Source organism: Micropterus salmoides, unplaced genomic scaffold, assembly GCF_014851395.1.
Source record: "Micropterus salmoides isolate LMB-PRFRI ecotype aquatic unplaced genomic scaffold, ASM1485139v1 Ms_hic_scaffold_5, whole genome shotgun sequence".
In the NCBI taxonomy this organism is placed as follows: Eukaryota; Metazoa; Chordata; class Actinopteri; order Centrarchiformes; family Centrarchidae; genus Micropterus; species Micropterus salmoides.
The window spans coordinates 38,478,148-38,502,636 of NW_024044237.1; the positions used below are offsets into that span (position 1 = coordinate 38,478,148).

Consider the following 24,489-nt stretch of genomic DNA (forward strand, 5'->3'; position numbering starts at 1 on the left):
TGATTTATTTTGTGGAACATTTTTTATTGGTGCATTTATCAAACACAGATTCCTACACTTCTTTCTTTTCTCTCTGAAATCATCTTCAAAGTTAAACCAGTAAATGTAATTTGAAGTTTTATTTTTCCTGCTCATGCAGTGCAGAAAAAGTGTCCTGATGAGGCCCGGTGACCTCTGACCCCCTCGTTAGCTCTTTAGCCAATCAGATAAATGCATTCTCTAACAGGACTTTATAAGCATCCAATAAGAAAATATACAAAAACAGATTTTTTTGTCTTTCAGAGAATATGCAGACGTTTAGATGTAGAAAAACACTTTCTCTCAGGATGATTGTAAACCAGAGACAGCAGGGAGGTCTCACTCCGCCCACAAAACCACCACCGGAACGTTTTCCCTCCTCCGGCTGCGTTAACATTTCTCACGCCACGAAAAAACGGATTCCATCCACACAAAACGACGACGAGGAACCAAGAAAGGGATGACGGACCAGAGAACCCACCTAACCGTTATTCATCAAAGCACAGGACTACAAGGACCAGAATGCATTGTGCAAGCAGGAACATAAAAGGAGAAAAACAACAACAACAAACACCTGACGGGTTCCTTCATTTCTCCCCCGATGAGTTCATATCTCATGAATTTCCTCCTGCATTTTTTAAAAACAGAAAAATAAAACAAAAACTTGATTTTCGCTCTTTTTGTTCCGACAAGGAAACGTCCGTTTGTTTCCGTCGTCCTCCACAAGAGTCCAAGTGCTACATCTTCCGTCCGTCCTCCATCACAGTGCGTTTGTTACAGATATTCATATATATATATATACTGCATTTCCCAGCATGCCCCTGCTCACACACACACAAGGACACACTGCTCCTCCATCAGCGGAGATGGAGGGATGAGATGAAGAGGAGAGAAAAGTCTGCTCGACCACACGGTGTCGCTGTTTCCCCAGAAACAAAGTCGGTCACTAAAAACTCAGCACCAGCGGGAAAAAGGCCATTTTTGATTGGTTCATTTTTGTTTTGCGCAGAACATTCGTTTTTTATTTTACAACAAAATGAGTATTTAGAAAAGAAAATGATGCGACTCCTCCCCTTGGCATAACCCCGCCCCTTGTGGCAGAGGTGGGCGTGGTTAACTGTACCCCTGTAGCTGCCCCGCCCCCCAATAAGAAAAGTCTTTGGCAGATTTATAGAAGGGAAAGGCTTCTGCTGCTGGAGGTGGGCGAGAGACATAGAGGAAGAATGAGAGAGCGAGCTTTTATATTCATGATTACAGTCACAGAAACGAGCCACAACATCCAAACTATTAATCTGTGAATCAGCAGCATATTAATCTGACAGGTTTGATTCAGGCTGATCGTTTTTTTATAGCGTTTATAGACGACTCGATGTCTGCTGTACGACGCTAGCTCGTCCTGTACGTCTGTTAAACTACGTTAGCTTCAGTAGCCACAGATTTAACTGCTTTTAGGCGTCGTCAGTCACATCAAACTAATTTTTGTTGGATTCTACTGGCAGTTCATTTATTGATATAAAACCAGATTAAAACGTTACGATTACTTTATGTCGAGTATATAAATATAATATCATAGAACATGTGAGCTAAATTGGTAGAAGCTCTGAGGAAAACAATCCAATTTTACTTTTGCTGACTTTTCTCTGTGACCTCGAAATGGAGCTCCTGAAATCACAAACTAAGATTTTATATATATATAAAATAATATATCTTGTGCACAGAAGATCTGCATGTTGTTTGCATTTGTTCTCTAATGTGGCGATTTTTGGACTGAAGAATCTCCTCAGACTCAAACAAAAGACGCTTTTCACAACTTTTTGTTTTACAGTTTCTTCACAAAATGATTAATTGAATATACTGATTGAAGTTGAGGCTGGTCAGCTGCGTACCGACCAATCAGAGAGAGAGTTTAGGTGATGATGATTGAAACTGAATTATGATCCGTGAACTGATTTTGTTTGCAGTTTTAATGAAGTCTTTTGAACAACTGTCACATTATTAGTTATCAGTCCATTCAGAGGCGCATTCATCTGTCCTGAAGGGCTGAAGTTCATGAGTGTTGACTTTTGTTGCTGTGTGTTTCAGCTGTGGCAGATTTCTGACGGTCATCATCAGAGAAACTGGCTTGGACTAACAGAGAGCTGGTGGACGTGACTGAAGCTCAGGTATCTGTTTCTGCTGGTGTTCATGCAGAAAAGATGATGATCAGCTGATGAGTTTCTGTGTGCATTTCTCCACAGACTGAAGCTGGACTGCACTGACCTGTTTCAGACTCCCCTCAGGTAAATATCTGCTACAATCACTGCGTGTTGTGATGCGGCAGAGGCTTCAGCCGGCAGCTCGCTCTGAAATCTGGTGAGAGGCGAGCTGTTGCAGGAAGTGTGAGTCAGAGCTGGAGAGGGGAGTTTGTGTTGGAATAATGTTAGGAAATAAAGTCTCGCTAACAGCTCCTCTACGTACACAAGAGTCTCCTCTGCCTCGTTTCCACCGGCGTCTTCCTGCAACAGCTCGCCTCTCACCAGATTTCAGAGCGAGCTGCCGGCTGAAGCCTCTACTGCACGGATTCAAAACCTTACGTCCCTACGAGTCATTTAAACACCAACATCAGTGAAAGAAGGGCCCAGGTTTAAAAATACTGAAACTGCCCTTTAAGTAAAGGTGACTTGTCTGGAGTCCCTAATGTTTGTGTTCGTTAGCTTTAAGTTATGCACACAAGATATTAAACAGGAAATTAGATCCATCGTGTTTTAGGACTTTGCTGCCTTTAAAGTAACAAAAACACACTAGTGTTGTAGTACTCAAGACGGGTCTTAAGACCACTTTTTGATGGTCTTGTCTCGGTCACTGAGGACTCGGGATTTAATTTCAAGAGCAGTGAAGACGTAACTTTGGGAATATCAATAAACTGCTTTTGATGAATGTAAAACTTATTGCTTCAAATTAAACCAATGACCCTAATTAAAAATGTGTTACCGTTATCTTCTAGGGCTTTACTGGTGTGCAACAATAATCTGCGTACAAAGTCCTAAAGATAATATTGTTTATTGTATGTGCACAAAGATCCAGATCTTGTGTGCACAAGCAAATCATTTCTCCCGACGCGATAAAACAAACATCGTCTTTTGGAAGTTTGAACCGCTGGTGTGGCCCTTTAAGTTTTATTTGTTGAATAAAAAAGGGTTGGATAGAAAAATGGATTTATACTCCAAAGTACAGTTTTGGCATCTGTACTGAACCTCAGGCATGATTTTGGCAGCAGAATTAAAACATGTGGCAGTAAAGAAGCAGCAGGACGTTTATCCAGCGTTAAAACCTGCATCATGTCTATTTAACATGAGTCAATGGAGTCTCTACATGTCACCCACAGCGGATCTGTCAGAGCAGAAACGTGCATTACAGAGACTCCACATCCAGCTCCAGGCTCCTCCCACCAGTGACCTCAGCCTCCTCTGATAGGCTGAGCTGTGTTCAGGCGAGACGCAGCTGGATTAGTTTCCTGCCTCAGGTTGGTTGTTTCTCCTCAGAGTGACGGGAGGACGGCGTTCTGTCCCACTGGAGGAAGAGGAGGACGAAGAGCAGGGGGTGCTATGAGGAGGCGAGGATGAGGAGGAGGACGAGCAACATGGCGGACAGCAAGGAGAGGCGGGGCAGAGCGAAGCCGCAGCCGCCGGTGGTGTCGTCTGTCAGGAAGGGCTCCGGAGACTCGTACACAGAGTCATCTGAGAGAGACACAAACAGTAAGTAATCTCACATGGACTAAAGATAAAGAAGAATACATTTCATCTGTGGTATTTAGCTCCTCCCCCTGAATGACGTCATCCCTGACCTGCAGGTTCACACCCATACTCAGAAAATGTCCTGGTTGATGGAGACGTTAACGCTGCACAGGAACAACACTGAAGGCTTCATCAGTTCTGACTGGCTCAGGTATTTAACGTCTGTGGGGTCGTTATCTAAGTGATGCCGCTTGATTCGTTAGTGCTCCTGTCCTGGCTGTTGTGACGACAGGCGTGCGATTCACCTGAGGCCAAATGAGTGTTTGGAAGAGATGAAAGGACAGCGTTGTCGGTGGGGGATAAGTGGCGTCTCAGCCCTCCTCCACAGAGATGGTCTCTCTATTCTGGTCTAAATCGCTTCTTTCTCGTCGTTCCAACCATCTGTCCTCCCTGTCCAGAATATGAGCATTGTTGGCGCTGAAAGTGTCTCTTCTCCTTCAGATGTAGGTAAACTGCTGAGACCTGAGGAGTTCTGTGCTGAGCCATGCGTTTGTGTAGTGGTTGTTTAGTTTCCCCAGTATATTCAGGCCTCAGCAGACACTAGATTCTTGTCTTGTCTTTGGGGAGGACCAGCATCTGTCTTAGTGTGTTCTTGGGTTTAACAAACACAGGGATGTTGTGTTTGTTGAAAATCCTCCTGAGTTTCTCGGATACTCCAGACACGTATGGAATCACGAGGTTGTTGCGTTCGACCTTCTTCTCCTCGTCCCCTGTAGTTTTGGTCTTCCTGGATCTGTCCGCAGGCTGTAAGTGCCCCCTTCAGGTGTTTATCCTCCTCCTCTTGGGCTTTGGTACTTCTTGGTGGGTTCTGGTGGAAATCAAAGTGTAAGTATTGTCTGTATGGGGGTGTGTTCCTGTAAACTTCAGTCCAGGAAAGCCAAACTGTTGGTGACGTGTGAACTTGGCGTTACTGTTCGCAGAGTTGATGTGTTCTGTGAAGGCTTGCACTTCCTGGGTTTTCATTTTGACCCCCGTGTCGTCCACATACCTGTTCCTCTGCTTTCTGCTCCAATAGGAGACCCCGGTGAGCCCACGGCACAGCCGTGCTTCTGTCTTTCCGTTGTACTGGAAATAGATGGTGTTCAGACAGAAGTCCAGCAGTTCACACTCTCTCCACGGTTTCATCTGGGCCAGTTTCAGTCCTCGAACCTTTTTCACAAAGCCTACGTAGTTTTGGATGTGTTGAGGTCTGTTGCTGACCAAGGGGACTGGGACAGTTGTCAGTGTTGGCTAATGTTGGGGGTAACAGAGTTGATGCTGCTGGTCATGGACCGGAGGCTTTCTTCTTAAATCCACTGGTGGGATCTCAGTTCAGTGTTTCATATGTATGAGCTCACTGAGTGGTGCGTTAACCCAGGCACGGTGGTCCCGTGTTTAGGACCATGGTGCACCTTCCCTTGACAGCAGGTAGGATAGTGATGTTACTGCCTCCCTTTCCTGAGCGGTGAGGGTGGAAAGTTGTTCCTGTAGCTGTTCTGCTTCTGTTAAGTTTCCCTTATGGCTGATTCTGTAGCTGTGATGAGGTCAACTGTTGGTAGCTGCTGTGGTGTGATGGCAACTTTAATCCGTTGGACAGAACGTCTCGCTATGGTTAGTAGAGTTCCCGTTCTTACGGGTTCTTCACGCAGCTGTTGTCTGTTTCATACAGTGTGGATTTATCATTCTTTTGCCTCCAGGTAGGTTCTTCTGTGTTCTTAGTGTTACCAGCTTGTGACCCAGGTTTTTAAATTTCCGGGTCTATCCTTGCTCGCTCTTGGAGTGGCGAGATAGTTGAGCTTTTTTGATGAAATGATCTCTTCCAAACCTGTACTGGGCAGATGGTGTTTCCAGTTTGTGGTCTAAGCCCTCAGACTTTATTCAGGGCTTCACTGGGGAAGTTGATCTGTTTCACTCTCACTTAGTAGCTGGTATTGTGTCTTCTCCAGGATCATTCCAGCTCTGAGTCCTTTCACCGTGGATCCTTGGTATAGGCCTATGTTGTTGGCATCTCAGGCTAAACCCTGTGTGATTATTGTAGTCTGCAATTTTCTGAGTGTCCCAACATGCTTAGAAAGATGTCTGTTTCTAAATGTCCAGTCCCCCTTGATTTTAACCATGACCTGGATGACATCTTTCTAAGCATTTTGGGACACCGTCAGAACGGTACGGAAAGTGGCAGACTACAGAAATCACGTACCCTTTATCCTGAGACGCTGACAACATAGACTCATACGGAAGAGCTGGAATGATCCTGGAGAAGACACAATACCAGCTCCACCACTGAAGCCCTGACTTACTCTACAAACTGGAAACACATCTACTCAGTACAGTGTTGGAAGAAAGCACGATAATTCCAAAACAGACAACAGCTGGGTGAAGAACCCGTAAGAATGGGAACTCTCCTAAACATAGCGAGACGTTCTGTCCAATGGATTAAAGTTGCCATCACACCACAGCTGCAGAATCAGCCATAAGAAAAAACAACTTCACAGAAGCAGAACAGCTACTGGCACCACTTTCCAACATCCAGGAAAGAAAAGCCGTGACATCACAGGGAAGGTGCAACCTGGTCCTAAACACAGGGGACTACCCTGCCGGGGTCAGCGCACTACTCAGTGACACTAATGAAACTCTCAAGTGAGATCCCGCAAGAACAAGGCCATAGTGTGTCTACAACAGCTACAGAAGAAGAAAATCAGCACCTGGGAACACCTGGGCTACCCGAGACACACAAAGAAGGAACCCTTTCTCAGGTCCATTATCAGCAGCATCAAATCGGTTACTACAACATTGTCAAACACTGTCCGAGCCCCCTTGGCTGACAACCCACCTCGCCACATCCAAAACTCGACTGACTTTGTGAACAAAGTTCAAGGACTGAAACTGGACCCAGATGAAACCATGGTGACAGTGGAAAAGGTCACGACTGCTGCAAGACAACGTCCCAAACAGCAGAACAACCTCTATTTCCAGCAAAACAGGGGATTCTGCAGACAGAAGCACGGCTGTGCCGTGGGCTCACCGGGGTCTCCTATTGGAGCAGAAAGCAGAGGAACAGGTACAGGTATGTGGACGACACGGGGGTCAAAATGAAAACCCAGGAAGTGCAAGCCTTCACAGAACACATCAACTCTGCGAACAGTAACGCCAAGCTCACACGTCACCAACAGTTTGGCTTTCCTGGACTGAAGTTTACAGGAACACACCCCCATACAGACAATACTTACACTTTGATTTCCACCAGAACCCACCAAGAAGTACCAAAGCCCAAGAGGAGGAGGATAAACACCTGAAGGGGGCACTTACAGCCTGTGGACAGATCCAGGAAGACCAAAACTACAGGGGACGAGGAGAAGAAGGTCGAACGCAACAACCTCGTGATTCCATACGTGTCTGGAGTATCAGAGAAACTCAGGAGGATTTTCAACAAACACAACATCCCTGTGTTTGTTAAACCCAAGAACACACTAAGACAGATGCTGGTCCACCCCAAAGACAAGACAAGAATCTAGTGTCTGCTGAGGCCTGAATATACTGGGGAAACTAAACAACCACTACACAAACGCATGAAGGGCCAGTTCCTCAGGTCAGGACTCAGCAGTTTATCTACGTCTGCAGGATAAACCATCTGTCAATGGGGGAGGAGACACCACTTATCAGCCACCTACAACGCTGTCCTTTCATCTTTTCCCAGGAGAACAAGTGACTCAAACTACTGTCGTCACAGGATCCATCACTTTGACCCCCAGCAAGTCATTCGGACCTGAAGAAGCCTCTTGGATGTGAAGCGAAACGTCTTCGAGTATCTTCAACCAAGTCCAGTTGCCCTTGATTTTAACCGATCACTCAATAAAGATTAAGTTCTCTGATCTTCAGAATAAAAGCAGACTGTTGAGTCGGGTCAATTTTGTTTATACAGCCCAAATTCACAAATCTAAAAAAATTACTCTTTTAAAGTTTGGTCATGTGTTATTTTCACCCAGTGATCTGCACATTAGCCAATCAGATCTGATTATTAATGTAGAATTTCTGAGGGTGAAGTTCAGGAGACTTTGTACACTGTCTAACATGCTGTGACCCCTGAATGCATCATTTTAACAGTTTTTAACTGTAATTACTTACTTAGGAGCCTGAAGATGTTTTGTAAATAAGAAATAAACACTACCAGTCAAAAGTTTCAGAACATCTCCATGTTTGTAGTTGTTCTGTAAATCTAAGTAGTTTCAAAGTTAAAAACAAGGTTTACGTCACCAAAACAATTTCAGATCTACAATTAAATGAAGGCGTTTTGTTCATTATTTCACTGTAGGATCAACTGATGACCAGCTGCTCTGTCTGCCTTCATTAATTATATATATATATAATTAGTCCAAATAAAGCTTCTGAGGTGCATTAACAGGCTGTTCCAAGGCGTTTCCTTAGAAATATGGTTCATTTCCTTCCACTGCTGCAGAATAATCAAAGAAGATAAAGACAAAGTTCAGGTCAGATAAAGAATTTTTAGGGATCAATAACGAGTTAACAACTTCTGCAGCAGTGGAAGGAAAAGAAGCCTTTAAAGTCATTACTTATATTTCAATACACACTAGAAACATGGGGCTGTTCTGAAACTTTGAGCGGTAGTGCGAGTTCTTCTAGTATTGACTGTCGCAGTATTACGTCACTGACTCTGGGATGAACGTGAGTTCTTCTGTTGCTTTAATGTAACAAAATCCTAAAAGTCAGTCCTAATCAGTGTTTCTGCTGGAAAACTTAATCACTAACCTGCTTTTCCTGCCGTTTTGTTTTAATATAGTTTTATATCTCGGCGTTTAGAAATGTGTAAAAGAGCAGCGGCTGTTTGTGAACGCTGCTCTGTGGCCTCTGTGTGGCTGAACGCCTCCTGCACAGACAGTTTGTTCACACATGGAAGCAAATAAAGTTCAGATTCTTCTAATCAACTTCATCAAACAGACATCTGAGAACTGAAGACTTTCATTTAGGTTTTAAAGGACAGGCTGTCTTATTAAAGGGACATTACTTAAAATACTTCACACACAGGAGATCTACAGAAGTAATGTGTGTCAGTCTCTTCAGTAACAGCAGATACGACTGGACGCTACAGAAAGATCAACTTTTAATATCCAGCAGGAGCCTGAACTTCACACGGAGACGCTGCTGCTGTTAGATGTTCAGTTTGCTTTAACGTGATAACCGTCATTATCAGTACTCTGTAGGATGATACAGAAATTTCTAAACAGGATCAAACGGTTGAATCTCTACGTGGGTGCACATATTATTAATCAGATCTCCTGATTTAGAAGCAATAAAAACAAACCGGCCGTCTTTTTAAAATCCTTGATTCTTTATCCTTCTGAGACGCTTCCTTTCTTTTCATTATTTTACTTTCTGTCTGTGTCTTCGTGCTCTCTGTTGTGTTGTAACGAACTAATACAGATGCCTGTTTGTGTTCAATAAAGTGGGAAAAAATGAACTTTATTTCCGTATGTTTCACCGGCAGAATCAGGACGCCGTTCAGAGCTGCGTTCACAACACAGACCGCCGCCTGCAACGATGTTATAAACGCCAGCTGGAGATCTAAAGCTATAGTAATAGATAAAACATGGACCGGCGGGGGAAAGGAGACGAGTAATGACCTTAGCAATTTCAATCTACAAACGTACCAAACAGTGAAACCAGAGAGAGTCGGGCTCATTAACAGGAAATGATTCTCAGCCGTCCGAAGAAAGTTAACGTTAAGGGCAACTGCACTGGTTGAAGAGACTTGAAAGATGTGAATATAAAACTTGTGCTTTGGATGTCGAAGCTTCAGAATTAAAGGACAAAGTTTCAGCAAGAGGAAGAGGAGACTCACTGGTTGGCTTGACGTAGATTTTGAGCTTCAGACAGGGTTTCCCAGCCAGGTTTGGATGTGGAGACGCTGCAGAGAGAAGACAGCAGATCAACTAGGGCGACAAAAAAAATGCACTTTCTTGACAAAGTGTCCGTTAAATCTAGCTGCAAAACAGACACTGACAGCAGCTCGTGTTAAACTCTCTGCCGGTTGCATTAACACCACTAATAATAATAATATCAGACCTCAGGAGGATGATGATGATGATGATGATGATGAAGGTTTGTGTAAAAGTGCTTTGCATCAAACTGTTCATGAAAAACAACAAATAAATTAAAAGGTGATGAATTCTATTCTAATTATTGGACCCGTCTATGGTTTCTGATGTCGTCAGTGTGACGATGAAGATTACGTTCAGCCCTAACAGGTTACGGTCACCTGGGTCTGTCTGAAGCCCCGCCCCTCCAGGTGTTTGTCACAACATGCCTCTGATGCTGCTGCTGTCGTCGCTCCCAGCAGGGACGAAAACAAGCTCGCCCTCAGCGTTTCTCTGTGGGCAAACAAACACCCGGGAGCCGTTTGTCCCTGAAGCGGAGGGAAACGTTTAGCTCCATCACACAGCCGGAATCCAAAAACCCAATTTTAAATAACGGTCTAGTTTAGGTTTCTGCAAATTCCTTTTTTTTTGTTTCTCCATTTGAAGACAGACATTAGGAAAAAGCCCAACGGGTCTAGAAGAAAACTTAAACAAAGTGATAACATGCGCTCTGATATTGTTCATGTATCTATTTTCACAGCGAGCGCTCTGATTGGTGCAGCCCAGTTCAGTTTGACCTCAGTAAATTCTGCTTGCAGCGTCAGCTGAGCTGCTGTTCGCCCTCTCCGCCAGCAGGGGGCAGTATGAGTTTGTGTCTGTTTGAAATCCAGGTTATTGATCCAGATGGATTTAATGTTCTTTGCACCACCAGCTTCAGCTCAGAGTTCAGCTGTGACTGAAACATGGAGACACAGCTGCTCTCTCTGCTCCTGACCCAGCGTGGAGAATATACAACATTATGTCCCGCAGAGAATCCAGACACATCATTTATTCAGCATGTGAGCGCATACATTCTTAAAATGGCATTAATAAATATATAAATGTTATGACTAGGACAGACGGTCGGGACGTTTTACGAGCTCAGCGAGACCTGAGGGTCAACAAAGACAGCCTCTTACTGTCAGGGAAGGAGGAGGTGCTCAGTGCTTTGAGGGACGCCATCAGAGATAAGGAGGCCACATGCTGAGCTGCTCATCTGCTCATTTTTTTACTTTAATTAGGGGTCCAAGCCCGAGCGGAGCTGGGAACCCTATTGTTTTGTATTGGTTTTTTTCTTCCGTGCATAAAAGTGACACTGCGGCCTACAGACGCGACACTCTCAGGGTAGCTTCACAGCCCCGAGAGTAACTTGGGTGCAAAAATTCGCACACTTCTACCTCTAGGTGGCGCTAAAAGCAAGGTCAACGCGTTTGGGCTTGAACTCCTGAAGACGAAAGCGGATATCAAAAACCTTCATGATAACCTATTTTAATTAACTCCTCCGAAGCAGCAAGTCCGATCGGAACCAAACTTTGCACGGAACATCTCTGGACCGAGCTGGTAAAACTTTGTAGAGGAAATTTTGATTCGCAAAATAATGTCCCAATTTTAAGCTAACAAATGTTTGCGAAAATGTGATGTCATATCGTAGCTTTGCAATGGCCGATCTAAACCAAACTCGGGGACCTTATGTGGCACGCACTCCCGAGGGGCTGTGTGAAATTTGGTGTCAATCGGCCTCTAGGTGGCGCAATTAATCCTATATGAAATGACACTCCCATAGACATCCATTCATTTTACTTCATACATAACTGGAAGTCCCTTTAATTTCAAACTCAACTGTAGTAGTACTCTGAAATACTCAGCAGTACTTACAGATGTAGTAGTACTCTGAAATACTCAGCAGTACTTACAGATGTAGTAGTACTCTGAAATACTCAGCAGTACTTACAGATGTAGTAGTACTCTGAAATACTCGGCAGTACTTACAGATGTAGTAGTACTCTGAAATACTCGGCAGTACTTACAGATGTAGTAGTACTCTGAAATGCTCGGCAGTACTTACAGATGTAGTAGTACTCTGAAATACTCAGCAGTACTTACAGATGTAGTAGTACTCTGAAATGCTCAGCAGTACTTACAGATGTAGTAGTACTCTGAAATGCTCAGCAGTACTTACAGATGTAGTAGTACTCTGAAATGCTCAGCAGTACTTACAGATGTAGTAGTACTCGTGTCCGGGCCTGAACTCGAAGCCCAGGCTGAAGGGCGTGAAGAGCTGGAACTTCTCGGAGAACTTGAGGGGCCCGTTGGGGCTCTGGGGCCGGTTGCACTCCCAGCGTTTGAAGCCCTTCCTGTGGTGGTCGCAGCTCGTGTAGCCGTCGTAGTTCACCATGTACAACACGTAGTGCTCCATGCGCTCGGCGGGCTCCGCCACCTCGTAGTGCGGACAGTAGATGTCCAGGTAGTCGTTGATGGCCACCTCCACCGTGTAGTCGCCCCGGAAGAACCTGAGGAAGAGAAGTGATGTCATTTCCTGTTGTCTCCAGCTGTTAACAGCTGTGCTAAAAACAAACACCTTCCCAGAGAAAGAAGTGAGGTCGCTGCTCTGTGAAGCTCTACAACCTAAAGACACGTTCACGTGTTCAAAGAGACACACCTGTTCACACCTGCCTCAGCGAATCACAGAGAGCTTTACTGCCAAGCAGTATTTTACATGTACGAGGGATTTACTTACAAAGACATAAACATCCTGGTGACATTAATAGATTTAAAAACATATAAATACGGAATAAACAGATGCAAGTTAGAGAAGAATTAAAGAAAACAAAATGTTATTTTCATTTACTCTGAAAATAGAAGGGAGAGGATTTGTATTTATATAAGAAGTGACAAAATATCAAAGAATAATAAGGAATATGTGCAATAAGACTGTGTGTGTTGCGAAGGGGGGGAAGCATCAGTGTTATTTCCCGACTGGGAACAACAGCTCAGAAAGTCTGAGAGAGTTTTGGCGTCATACATGTAGAAACGTTTGATTAAAAGTGTGAAATCATGTATTGCATTTAAATGTTTTGCTAAGGTGTCATTTTTAAATGCTGTCCCTGTCGAGCGACCTAGATTAATTAGGAAAGGTATGTATTTGCAGTACAAGCAGTATTTTAGTGGTTCCAGGTACTGGTGCAGTAACAGCTCTTTGATGAGATCTTTGTAGCGGCGTCCGTGTTGTTTAAACGTTAAAGCGGCTTCACAGCTCGGGACGTGGGGCCCTCGGAGGAGCACCTGAACGCAGCAACAATCAGAAACGCTTCAAGACCACGTGAAGCTCTTTGATTGGCTGTTTGTTAGTGAACTGCACCCTGGGAGTTGTAGTCTTCTTCACTTTATGTCATACACAGCTAACAGTTAGCAACGTGTGGAAACATTAGCCACCAGCTAACGAGTAAACAACCTGTTAGCAACAAGCACATGTTGTAGTTATTCTCAGCAGTGGACGAAGTACACAAATACTACTACTGTACATCAGTAAAAGTAAGTACATAAGTATTTTTAAAAGTAGTCCTTAAGTATCAAAAGTAAAGAGTGCTGATAGCGTGATGACAGACAGAATTTAATAATACTCGAGGAATCAAACACTGTTATTATAAACAGCTTTCAATGATAATTTAATACTCAGTTATATATATATTATATATGTGTGTGTATTCAGATACTTAAGTAAAAGTCCTGCATTGAAAATGTTCTTAAAATAAAAGTATGTAAGTATAACCAGGAAAAAGTACTTGAAGTATTAAAAGTACTCACTGTCCTGTGACTGTTATACTATTATATATTAGATGATTATTATTCCTCATCATTAAAGTAAAAGCAGGATTTTACTGCTGTAGTTGTTGATTTTAACTGTTTAGCTAATTTGTACGCAAGTACTTGAGTACTTAATTACTGTCCACTACGTGTTCTAGTTATTATTTTAACACCAAGAATAATTAATTAAAGTATTTTAATCCAGTTTTAATGCATTTCATGTGTTCGTGTATTCTCAGGCCTGCTGAGCCGCCGTTTACCTCAACACATGGAAACCGTTGATCACTGTCTGCGTGTGTGTTCCCCCCCGAGGCTTCAATTAATCAGAAGTAACTGTTTATCGCAGCGCCGTCGTGTTTACAGACGGGAGATCCGACTCGCAGCTGGACTCACTTCCTGTTTGCTGCCAGCGCTGCTCAAACCCGTGTTAAACAAAGTTTTACAAGGTTTTCTGATGATGTCACACGTGTCTGTCGCCGGTACAAAAATACACAGAAATAGTTTTTGTTACACTAAAATCTAATAATACCACAGAGCAGAACTGAACTACCTCACTGCTGTAAATCAGCCGCCATGATGGTGAGCTGCTGGACAGGATGTGGGTTTTGTTGTTGATTTGATTTAAGTCAGATTTCACGTCAGGTCAGTGTGTTCTGTCCTGTGAATAAGAGCATGAAAACAAACTGAGGTGTTCCAGACTCAGACGTGAATCATGGCGACGTACGGCGAGTGCTCGCCTACAGCAGCCGGGCTATTACGCTACCTGGACTCTTTCCACCTGAGGCAGCAGTGGAAGCTCCCCGTGCTGATGCTACCGCTGCTGTACGGTGGCCAGGAGGGGGCAGCGTGGTGCACAAACCTCTTTCAAATATGAAACGTTACGTTGACTTCAGGACAGAGACAAACAACATGCACCACTGGAAGACGGTCTGTTTCTGGTTTCTGGTCTCCAGGATGAAGCCGCTGCCCTGTCGAAAAATGCTACCATGTGTTCCCATTTCCAATCCCATACAGGTATAACTCTGTTTTTTGATTATATTATAACATCATTTCAAGGGCAGCGTATTCTGACTAATATCTCCCATCAAATAAAAGCTCCCACTACAGAATCATTTTCTATCGCACCACTACTCACACTGCACTGTACGGAGATGGGGAGCATGTTGAAATACTATATTATGCCATCTTTATTTAAGATATCAGGGGCAGCGTATTCTGATAGACTAATAATTATTTTCTTTTTCATATTGCTGACGATCAGCCGGCTGTACAGGCGCTCTGAGGTCTCAAACTCACCCCGAGGGCCACATCAGGCCCCTCCTCACCCATCATCTGGCCGTATTATTTTTTTATTTAATGGTATTTTATAGCGGTTTCACGCCAATTCAAGCTACCCTTTCTGAAATAATTAAAATAAAAACACAGCTTTTAAACGTCTTCTTTTACTTGAAAGACCAAGTAAAAACAGAAGGTGGACGATGAACACAGAGTTTAACAGAAATGCTACCTGCCTGATGTGCAACGACAGAGTTGCTGTTTTAAAGGAATATAATATAAAGCTACTGGACTCAGAGGACAACACGAGGATTTATATCATAAAGCAGGAGGCTGAAGCAGCAGGTTACGTGGTGACTGAATGAGAGCCGTTCACCCAAGGACTGCATGGTGAGAGTTTGTTTTTAAAAGAGCAAAGACGGTGGCGGAGTTACCCGACAAAGTTAAAGCTGCCACAGCACACTCATAAAAACATACAGCCAACAACGCTCGGCTCGCCATTTTCACCAGGGGTATTAATCTGAAGTTATTTCAGCAGCTGTGTGACGCGTGAATGTGTCTGAAGTTCAGACAGTTTCCCCAGTTTGGTATCACAGAAGCAAATCTAACTTCAGGAATCAGGAAGTCCTAAACACTCAACAGTCTGTTACCTAGCAACCGACGCCGGCGTTTTTTGAATGAAACAACAACTATCGCTGAACTTAAAGCCGGATGTCTTGGAGGTGTTGGCGACGCTTTAGTCGGGACATTCCAGAGAGGCGGCGGGCCGAAACGGCCGACTCGGCGTCCGCCGTCTGTCCTGCGGCCAGCTGATGCCGTCAGAAAGAAACTCCGTCCCTCTACAGTGAGACCGAGAGAAAGGCGGCTGTTGCGTCCAGAGAGCAGAGGAACGCCGGCTCCTCCTGCGCTCCGTCGCCGACCCCGGCAGGAACCCCAACCTTAATACTGAAGGTAGATAATAGGACGCGGGCTGCGGGCTGACGGCGGCGTGTTGTCATGCGTTTCTGCTCTCTAACCATCTCCTGCTGTCAAAGAGTCGCATTAGGATGCTTCTGTTCCACCAAACCTTCACTTCACGCTACATAAGGAGACGTTACCCGGCGTCACGTCGCAGCCGGCCTTTCTGCGTCGGTTCGCGAGTTCGGCCTGCTGACGTGGCGTTGATCTGGTAACGGCAGTAAAAGAGCCGCGCGGACTAAACGAGTCAGAAAACAGAAGCCGGAGGAAAAGCTGAACACTTCTCCTCAAGTTAGGAGAGTTTATTTAAGACGCTTCTGTAAAAGCCGTTTCCTGTCTTCAGTTAGTTCCTATCACCATGGTTACCCAGCAGTTAGGATAGGATCTGCTGGTTTCTGAAATGCGGCCCCAGGGGCCCAATGTGATGTACTTACTGTATGTATAATTATGAGTTACATATTTACTGAAATGTGGTGCATTCTCAAGTATATTATCCTCTAAGTGTAAATCTGACAGCTTTAAATACAACTTATTACACAAAAAAATGTTCAAAATACATTTTTAAGAATATTGTACTTTCTTGTGGCCCTTCTATGAGAGGACAGTACCAACAGTGGCCCCTGCTTCAGACTCTTTAAGGAGCCGGTTACAAACTGACGAGCCGCCGTCAACCTGGAACAGAGAGACCGGCTCCGTCGTCACATCATCATCATCCACGCCGGCTGCCATCAACACGATGAGCGAGCGCAGTAAATACATCTCTATAATGTTTATACTCGCTTTGTGTATTTTTACTTCATGTGTGTTTTTACTCTGCGTTCCTGTGAGAGACTCCAACGTCCACATCTTTGCAACAGACAGAGTCAAGTTTCTGATTTCTTTAATTACAGAGAAACTTTTTCACACAGGAAAATGAATCACTTTTAATTTTGATCATTTAAATGAACAGTTTTATCAATAAATCATTCTCTAGACGTCTCCGATGTTTCTGTCTGTTTTCTGTCTCAGTCGTCACAGTTTTCTAACGTCTAACAGACAAAAACATTCCTTGATTAATCCTCACGGTCAGACAGAACACAGACGTCCGTCCTCTCCTGTAAACCCGTTTGATGTGAATCAGTAAGAAGTGTTTGTTTCCTCACGACTCCTCCTCACAGCTGCTCCGTCACGCTGTTGCTGTAATTTACATAATTTAATTTAGCGCACACAGATCTCACACCTCCTTATCACAAATAATCATCATTCAACAAATCGATCTCAGAAAACAAACTAATCAAACTTCACCAGCCTCTGAATATTCATGAGCAACCCTCCGCCCCTCAGAGCCGTCCAATCAACACAGCTAATTTGGATTTCGGTAATGAGGTTTGAACTGACTGATTTGGTTTCTCACGCTCCGTCCTGATTGGCTGAGCAGTCCTGGTTAATCACAGCGCGTTTTAAATTCAGCTTTGCCTCGTTTAACTATAAATATGTGGTTTATTTTAGGAAAATAATAGCAGGACAGCTAACAGGTTTAAATCTGAAGCACGTAGAGGAGAGGATTATCACTTTCGTATAATTGTGAATTTTCAGACATTGTTTTTCTTTGGTGAACACGTTTAACCCTTTCATACCCGGCTGTGATGCATCAGGACACCATCACAACATTTAGGATTCCTTCCAGCAAACTTCACGCTGCTCTTGTAACTTGGTATTAAATAAATAAAGCGATATTAGTGAAAAGCTTCTGCTGCCTTCAGGTTTACAGAAGAGTCCTGAAAGTGTCATGTTTGAGGTAAAAGCTGGTATTTTTGGCACAAACGGACCTCCGTACAATCTCATTATCTTAATGATTTAAAGCACTTTCCCTCCAGAGTCTGTTACTCCGAGTTGCTGAATCACAGCGATGATTATTCCCATGTGACCTGAACGCAGCATCAGAGCGTCGTCCTGATGGAGTTTTCGGAGGTCGATCTGAGCAGCTGGAAACATCCCGCTGAGCGAAAACTGTCCTGATGGCGTTTCTCCCGCGCCGCGCCCTCTTTGTCTTCTCTAACACCATTAGCAAAGTGCATGCTAACTCAGTTAGCTGAAGGATTGGGTGACGCTAACAGCTGAGAGAGCAGGCGGCGCGTTCACTGTGAACTCTGTCCCCTCGGCTCTCACATCATTACTCATCACTCTAATGGGGAGAGGCTCGAGGCCGAGGGACCGCCAGGTTCTCCGGCACCACCATCCTCATCTGACCGAGGGCCTCCGTACAGCTGCTCCCTCATTTAAACACAGGCGGCGTGCAGACACAGAGGGGCGGAGTCACCAGAACAATCGTTATTTTAGAGCTTAATAAGGATCAGATCATAAACTCATTCTGAAGTGATTTAGTGGCCAACAGGAGAAACACTGCTGCACATATTCAGGAGGTAAACCTTCCTCTCCCGGGACGGTGACTGGGGTCGAGGACTTCCTGCTTCGGGTTCCTGACTTCAAGTGGACGTGTGAGGTGTGAAATGTGAACAGAAGCACCATCACTGCTCATCACCACCTCCCAGATCCTGCCAGGAGCGCCACTTTGTGTTGTAAAGTGGAGGGAACATAAAGGTACAGACGAAACGCTGAAACGCTCTTCAGCTTTACGCAATAATAGGAATAATAACGGAGGATCAGTCAGAGTGTAATTACCAAATGTAGCGGGTTGGAAAAACATTAAATAATGGCGCATCAAAAGGGCGAAACGTAGTCTATTACAGAGTCGACAATCTACTCACAATCACTCATCCATCAGATCCACACCTGCAGCACCGGGCCAATCAAACAAAACCACATCTACTGTACAGAAAGCACCAGGTCAGTCAGCGCAGAGAGAACAGGCCTAGAAACAGCTTCAGGAGTAACACTGTTAGCTGAAGATGATCAAGCTACCTCATCTTTAGATCTTCAGTTAAATATCCGTGTTGTTTCGATGAGGGAGAGAACGGAAAAGAAGAAACTGTGTCCAGATTCTGTTAAAGTTCCGGATCAGAGCAGGTTTTTGGGTCTGTAAATAACATCAGTACTGTCGAGACCTGCTCTGAAGAGCGCTGTGAGACAACTGCCGCTGCATAAATAAAACTGAACTGAATCAGTAGGTTAATCTTTTTGGAGATTAGTTTCTTCTGTATTTAAATTGCATCGAATATTTTCTTATTGTGCAAATAAACATTTTCATCTGTTAGTTAACATTTCTATATATATATATATATATATATCGTTGCAAGATATTTTTCAGGATGGAATCAGCCATTTCAGGAGGTAGTGTTGGCATGTCCCCAGAGTCCCCGGAGTCCCCCAGAGTCCCCGGTGTCCCCGGTGTCCCCCAGAGTCCCCGGTGTCCCCGGTGTCCCCCAGAGTCCCCAGAGTCCCCGGTGTTCCTGCTTCCAGCTTCCTGCTTTTTTTCGTATCACCTCCGTCAAGGTTCGGACGCGAGCTGAGGGAAACTAAAATGTGACGTGAAAACAGGACAGACTGCTGATTGGTCAGAGAGAATATTCACTATTCACTGCATCATCACTGCTGCACCAGACAGAGGCAACAGGAAGTTTTATATTTTAGTTTTGGTACGTTATTTAATCACTAAATCCACTTCTGAGAAGTTTTGAGATGAGAAATCAGCTGTGTAGATTTACAACGCTTTAACTTAAAAGAGAGAAAGCTGTTTGTGGCGTCGCTATGACGACAGGCTGGAAAATGGAGCACGGCCAAAACGGAGTCGAGGCGAGCTGGTCCTGGAAAAACGCCATTAGAGACACATTGCTGCTGATACTTGGTCTCCCACAGAGAACGAATGATTGTGTGACAATAAACTGGAAAAGTACAGACGTGTTATCGGCTTAATGTAGTTAAAGAGAAGAAGAAGAAGAAGAAGAAGAAGAAGCACGTCCCTCAGAGGAGGCTGTTATCATGCGTCTGGTTATTAGTTATTGTTTAAGCAGCATTTAACTGCTGCAGTTTGTCCGGGTGGAGCTCAGCTGACCTCGTTTCTCTACTGTTGAAGTTTCGTCTTTCACAAAGCGCCGTGTCTTCTAAATAAAAAATATATAAAGTCTGAATCAGTAAATTACCCAGGTCAGATAAAGGCAGTAGAAAGTACGGAGCAGCGTCTCTCCTCCTCCGTCAGCTGCTGTTTGTGATTTAATCGATGACTCGGCAGAAGATGAATCAGACTTCACATCCTGCCGAGAGAAACAGCCGTCTGGCAGTCAGGTTCTCACGTCGTCTTTGCTCACATGCTTTTCAGTTCGTCCAGCAGCTGCGAATCTCCGAATATATTTCACCGTCCACACCTGTGATGTCACAGCTCCCAGCATGCCCCGGTGTGATTTACTGTTTAATCTGAGCAGGTCTCTGAAGGTCGGGCGTGGACGGGGACGGGTCGAGGTCGTCCGTCAGCCTCCAAACTGACCTGCTGACAGATTACAGCCTGAATGTCCTCAGCGTTAATGTGATCCAGAGACTGACGGAGCAGCTCCGGGTCTGAGCTGAGGACGCTTTAAAAACATTCAAGAGTTCAAGCTTTAAAGCAGAAATCTAGTTTTCAGTTTTTAACCTTTTCAGTAAAAAATATATTGTTTTTTATGACATTATTTGTCAGTTGCTTCATGATATTAACAGTAATTAAAGGTACAGTGTGTAATTTCTCCCACGTGCTCCGAACCACCAGGAGGCAGCACTTCCTCCCTCTGCTCCTCCTCTCTAATCACACGCAGAGCTGACCTTTAAAATAACCTCATGAAGGAAGCTTCATGTCTTCCTGGATTAGCGGGCGTCGCTTCTTCTGCAACAGTGGAGTCAAAGGACCGTCGTTTGTGTGATGGACGCTGCAGTGACTCAGTATCGCCTCCCGAGGCACAAAGTGGTATTACACCACAGGACGGCACAGGCTAGCTGGTTAGCATGCTAACTTTAGTAGATATTAGTGATGGGAAAAGTCACTCTTTTGAAAGTCTCGAGTCACCAGATCTCGTTCATTAAAATGCACTAATCTTTTTTTGTGTCATGTCGTCCATTTTAACTAGGCTGGTTATTGCGGCGCTGCAGCCCGCTAGTGGGCGATTTTTTAAAAAACAGTGCAGTTCTCAAACACAGACGGCGGCCTGGCTCGCTGTAATTGACAAAGTATAAAGCACAAATTCACCTCTTGATCTTTCTCTATCATGGTGAAAATGAAAAAATTACTCACTGAGACAAGCCGTTCCTCCTGAGTCACATCCAAGATCAGGTCAAACGAACCAAACGTTCTTTGAACGACACAACACTAGTAGATATCTCTGCAACACAACCAAGCAAGAACCTCTGGGTCTGAAAGTCATGTTGGTTCATTTTTTGAATGTTTTAAACTAAAATTCTGGCCAAATCTTACACACTGCACCTTTAAAGTTGATATTCTATTAGTGGCCGAGTCTAAAACGTGAGGATTCTGGACCAACCAAGACCGAGTCTGACAGTTTTTAACTTTAATATATTTTCCTCTTTTTGTATTAATCGTTTCTTTTCTGCAGCTTTGTAAAACTTAGCAAAAATGATCTGTAGATGGACTCGCTCACATGATGTGGAGTAGAAATGATTGAATTAAGGGCAGCCCATCAGGCAGCAGGGTTTTTCCCACAGCAGCAGAGAGCAGCTTTATTATTTCTGTCCCGCAGTCACATGATCGATGCCCTGCAGAGATAGCTGCCGCCCATTGTGCTGCTGTGTGTGTTAATGTAACCTGAGACTGTCCTGACAGGCTCAGCTACAATACCCACAGTGTTTCCCTGAGGCTCAGACAAGAAGCTACAAGCTGCAAGACAAAGCTATCTGATCTGATGTCCGAAAACCTGATCCTGCCCGCTGCGCACACACACTGAGACACACAGATGTTGGCAGAAACGTCCATCTTGTCCTTTGCTGCCGTTTCAGGAGCTCAGAACTGTGAAGACGCCCGTCGACACAGATCAGCTCTGCCTCTGTGTTGCAGACCTGAAGGTTCATCAAAACACAGAGACACAGGCCAAAGTAACTCAAACACAAAGAGACGTCTTCAGTCTGAACACACGCTCATCTGTTCTGTAGTGGAGCTAAACATGCAGCGTTCACAAGCTAAACTTTGATGATCAAACCGTTTAATAACCGTCTCAGGACATTTCCTGGTGTCGGGATGTTTAACGTGAAGCTAAACTCGGCGCTGCGCCACTTCAAAACAAAAGCTTTTATCTAAAATGCGACCGATGTCGGCTCTGTAACCACTGATGAACTCTTTAAAGGTTATTTTTACGTACATTTCCAGGATCAGATGGTCTCTGGGTTGGTTTCTCTGTGTCATGAAGTCCACACAGACGCAGACAAAGTGAAGGAGGAAGAAGCTGAATCAGAAAGAGGAGGAGGAAGCTTCACGCGTGTCCCCATTAAATAAAACACGGTGTATATAAACACAAAAGTATCTGCAGTAATGTTGCAGTAGTTCTGCAGTACTGACAGGAGTTATGGTGGTTAGAGATTCCTGAGCGGTGTAATATTCAGAGTATGTTGCTTCATGTAAGCTGAACATGTTGCGCACACACGTATAAATCACAGTTTGCATGTGGAGCTCTGTAACACTGATCTGTGGTTAGCCTAGCTTAGCACAAACACTGGCAGCGGGGGGAAACTGCTAGCATGAGGAGAAAGAATCTGATTCACATGTTGTCCTGAGCGCGCTCAGAGGAGAAACTGATATGTGGGGGGGGTTACCCAGAATTCCTCAGTGTGTGAAGTGAGGCTATAAACACCGGGACAGAGAGACCTTTCCAGAGTGCCAAGGGGGACTCAGAAGAATCTGTCAATCAAACTGCCCCCCCCCCTCCTTCACCCCACCCATTTCATTGACCCCGCCCCGCCCCCAAGCCCCTCCCCTCAGTCACAACAATACGAGGCGGCTGCTGCTTTGTGTTTTCTGATGTGAGAGGTGAAGCCTGTCAAATACCAACGCACACACACACTGTGACCCCTCCCCTCCCCTCATGTGGGACATGTGGCCCCTGTTGGCCCCTGTTGGCCCCTGTTGGCCCTCTATTATCTTTAGTCCCGTCAGTCATCCGACGCAGAGAAAAGGAGGTCGACTCTTCATAAATAAAATAAAATGAGCAGGACGCTCCTGGAACTCCTGGAAAACCTGGTATGACATGGTACTATCTTCAAGGCAGATTGCAAGTCCTAGACGAATTTACAAGGAAAAGCAAAGGGCTCCTGGAAACGTTTTGAATGTGCATACTTTGAATCCACGGCCTGATGAGTCAAGGACAGACAGGCTGAAGATGTTTGACAAGCTGTCCTGGAAAACCTTGGAAGCCTGGGAAATTGATATGCTTCATGGTCTTAGAAAAAAAAGTCCTGGACAAAGTAATGCAAGAATATCCTGGAAAATGAAGGGTTGGCCTGGAGAACCCCCCCCCCCCCTCCAGTCTCCTGAGGATTTAGGGCTTTCTGCCAGCTGGCAGCTTCTTAATCACTTCTGTTAGCTGAGAGTCCGGCCCGACGCCGGCTCGCTGCTCGCTGCTTCACACTCCTGCTGCAGAAAATCCTCTGAAATCAGCTTACAGACAGTTTAGACTGAGATACATGAGACGGAGGAAATCTGACCCTCATCCCTCCATCACCTCCCTCCTCCATTAACGGCCAGGTATATTAACTGCTGCCTGGATATCAGCTCCACAGTTAGCCTAGCTTAGCACAAAGACTGGAAGCGGGGGGAAACTGTTAGCCTAGCTCCATCAAAAGAGAAAAAAACTCCCAGTCTGTCTGGGACTGGACCAGTCAAGTCTCTGAGACACAAAACTACTTCCTGTTCCCACTCTGACCTTTGCTCTACTTCCTCTTGGTGTCCTACTTCCAGCTGATGTTCAGCATTAAAGCTGGTTGGCTGCTGTAATCCCTGTAACATGATGTGAACGAGGGCTTCGCGCAGACGCCAGGAGTCATTAGAGTCCGGCCCGTCACACTCGAGCGTTATCTCCTCCTGCTCGGTGGTTTACATGGCTGCAGACTGTCAGCATGTTGAATTACAGCTCTGAGCTCTGTGACATCAGGTTTACAACCAGCGGTGGGAAAGAAACCAAGTACATTTACTCAAACTCCGTACTTAATTTTGAGGTACTTTTGAGTATTTCCATTTCCTGCTACCAGATACTTTCACCTGCTGCGAGAGACGTTCTGTGAGCTCAAACGGTTCCTCTCGTCCTTTCCTGAACTTTAACGCACCATAAACATTTTTAGACTCGTATCGTTGGTTTGGTATTTAATAAATATCATGCAATCCTTTTCTTTTCAACCTCTGTAAACTAAGAAGAAAACAAACACTGTCCAGCACCGTCAGAGCTCTACTTCCCTCACATACGCCCCCGAACAATATGGCAGTGTGCGAGTAAAGATACAGCCTACTGTTAGTACTTAGCAACAGGGTACGATTAAATGAACATTATACTTTTTATTTAATGTAGAGCTGTCTCCGACTCAGTCATGTGTTTGTGTGCACGGCGATTGCGAGCTGAAGCTAAACTGACGCTTATCGTTGTCCTCGCTCTCTCTCCTGCCATTCACCCGTCTTTTATTCGTTCTACATGTTCATTTACAGCATTAAACGTTGAAATGTTTATTGTAATAGGCTTTATAGATAAATGCAAATTAATCATTTAAAAATCATACAATGTTATTTTTTGTATTTTTGTTTTAGATTCCGTCTCTCACAGTTGAAGTGTACCTATGATAAAAATCATAGACCTCTACATGCTTTGTAAGTAGGA

At 44.5% G+C, this 24,489-nt stretch overlaps 1 protein-coding gene and 2 long non-coding RNA genes across 3 annotated transcripts; 2 read left to right on the top strand and 1 right to left on the bottom strand.

Moving 5' to 3' along the window:
• Window positions 1-2,056: 2,056 nt before the first annotated feature.
• Window positions 2,057-3,597, top strand: LOC119889223. The gene is made up of 3 exons (XR_005442035.1): window positions 2,057-2,180; window positions 2,256-2,297; window positions 3,540-3,597. It is a non-coding gene; the product is annotated as an uncharacterized LOC119889223 (long non-coding RNA).
• LOC119889221 (ephrin-A2-like) lies at window positions 3,136-22,070 on the bottom strand. The gene is made up of 4 exons (XM_038700146.1): window positions 21,991-22,070; window positions 11,897-12,189; window positions 9,625-9,690; window positions 3,136-3,734 (listed from the first exon to the last, which is right to left on the bottom strand). Exons 1-4 carry the CDS (start codon window positions 22,032-22,034, stop codon window positions 3,601-3,603), a joined length of 537 nt encoding a protein of 178 aa, XP_038556074.1. The 5' UTR covers window positions 22,035-22,070; the 3' UTR covers window positions 3,136-3,600.
• On the top strand, window positions 3,658-7,658 carry LOC119889222. Its single transcript, XR_005442034.1, has 3 exons — window positions 3,658-3,752; window positions 3,848-3,942; window positions 7,465-7,658. It is a non-coding gene; the product is annotated as an uncharacterized LOC119889222 (long non-coding RNA).
• Window positions 22,071-24,489: the final 2,419 nt, after the last annotated feature.